The sequence below is a fragment of the Pediculus humanus genome, genomic scaffold, assembly GCF_000006295.1.
Source record: "Pediculus humanus corporis 1103172109106 genomic scaffold, whole genome shotgun sequence".
Lineage (NCBI taxonomy): Eukaryota > Metazoa > Arthropoda > Insecta > Psocodea > Pediculidae > Pediculus > Pediculus humanus.
Window position 1 is genome coordinate 1 of NW_002988482.1, and position 1,226 is coordinate 1,226.

At 35.6% G+C, this 1,226-nt stretch overlaps 1 protein-coding gene across 1 annotated transcript; it reads left to right on the plus strand.

Annotated features, from left to right (window-relative positions):
* Nucleotides 1-166: 166 nt before the first annotated feature.
* Phum_PHUM622580 (uncharacterized protein) lies at nt 167-624 on the plus strand (the record flags this gene model as incomplete). The annotated part of the gene is made up of 2 exons (XM_002433248.1): nt 167-249; nt 528-624. The coding sequence occupies 2 exons, from the start codon at nt 167-169 to the stop codon at nt 622-624; spliced, it is 180 nt and encodes a 59-aa protein (XP_002433293.1).
* Nucleotides 625-1,226: the final 602 nt, after the last annotated feature.

Here is a 1,226-nt window from a genome sequence, read left to right on the forward strand (position 1 = left end):
CCTACAACACTCTACAAAATTACAAGTGAGCGGAATATAATATAAATAAAGAGGGGGGAAAAATGTTTGCGACAAATTTCCCCGTCGCCGACTTGAAAAAAAATTTCCCCGCACGAATTTGTTTTTATTTACTTTACTTTATTATGATTTCAGATTCAAAGTTAAAATGACGCCGGGTACGGGTAAAAGAGGGAAAGCGGCGAGAACGGCCGTTACGATGTTTTTAAAAGATAAAAATTGCACTCAGAGGTACGTGACACGCGCACACCCACCCCCCTCCCCCTCCTCCTAAATCCTCGTTGATTTTAATTTGTTGTCGTTGTTGTTGTCATTGTTTGTGAGCGAGTTTTCCATCTTTTCTTTTGTTTTTCTGGCATTTTATGGTATTCCAAAATGGTCTAATCTGATTCCTTTAGTTGATTCTCCAAAATTCTCCAAAACTCTCTTGCCTTAGCCCTTCTCTCTCATGCTATTTGTTATTAACTTTTATATAATATTATTATCATTATTATTATTTTGATTAACAGGGAAAAAGATCTTCTCAAGAGCGTGAAAGATGAAAATTTAGCAAGGAATCTTCCTGGAAAAGTAAAAATATCAGCGCCTCATTTGCATAAGAAATAAATTTTATTCAATTATTATTATTATTATTATTATTATTATTATCGACATCAAGCTCCAAAGTGAAAAAGCGGAAAAAGGTAAAACTTATCGGGGGGTGGGGTGGGGGGGGCGTGGAATTTAATTATTTTTTTTTTCTCATTTAAAAAAAATAATTTTTTCCCATTTTAATCATTTCAGTGAATGCGAAAAGATTTTTATAATTCATCGAACATTTCAAATCGCAAGCGTTCGAACTGTTATTAATGACGTCATCGACGAACGTACCTCTCGTCAAACGTTCGAACCACCAAGACCTGGAAAAAAAATTAATTCGGACAAATAAAAACTTTGAAAAATTTATTTATTTTTTCTCTTTTCTTTCTCCGTGACTTACTTGAGAACGTAATCGATCCACTGTTTGGCAACGTCGCTTTCTTCCTCCTCTTCTCCTCCTCCTCCTTCCCGTTTATCATTTTTTGGGGATTTCGTCATGATCCAGCAAATTGATTTACGAAAACAAGATGGAAAATCTATGCCGCTTTTGACGAGAGCTTTTTCTATGTTGTTGAGAAAGCGTAACGATTGACGTTGTCGTCGTCTGAAAATTTAAGCGCTGATGACGT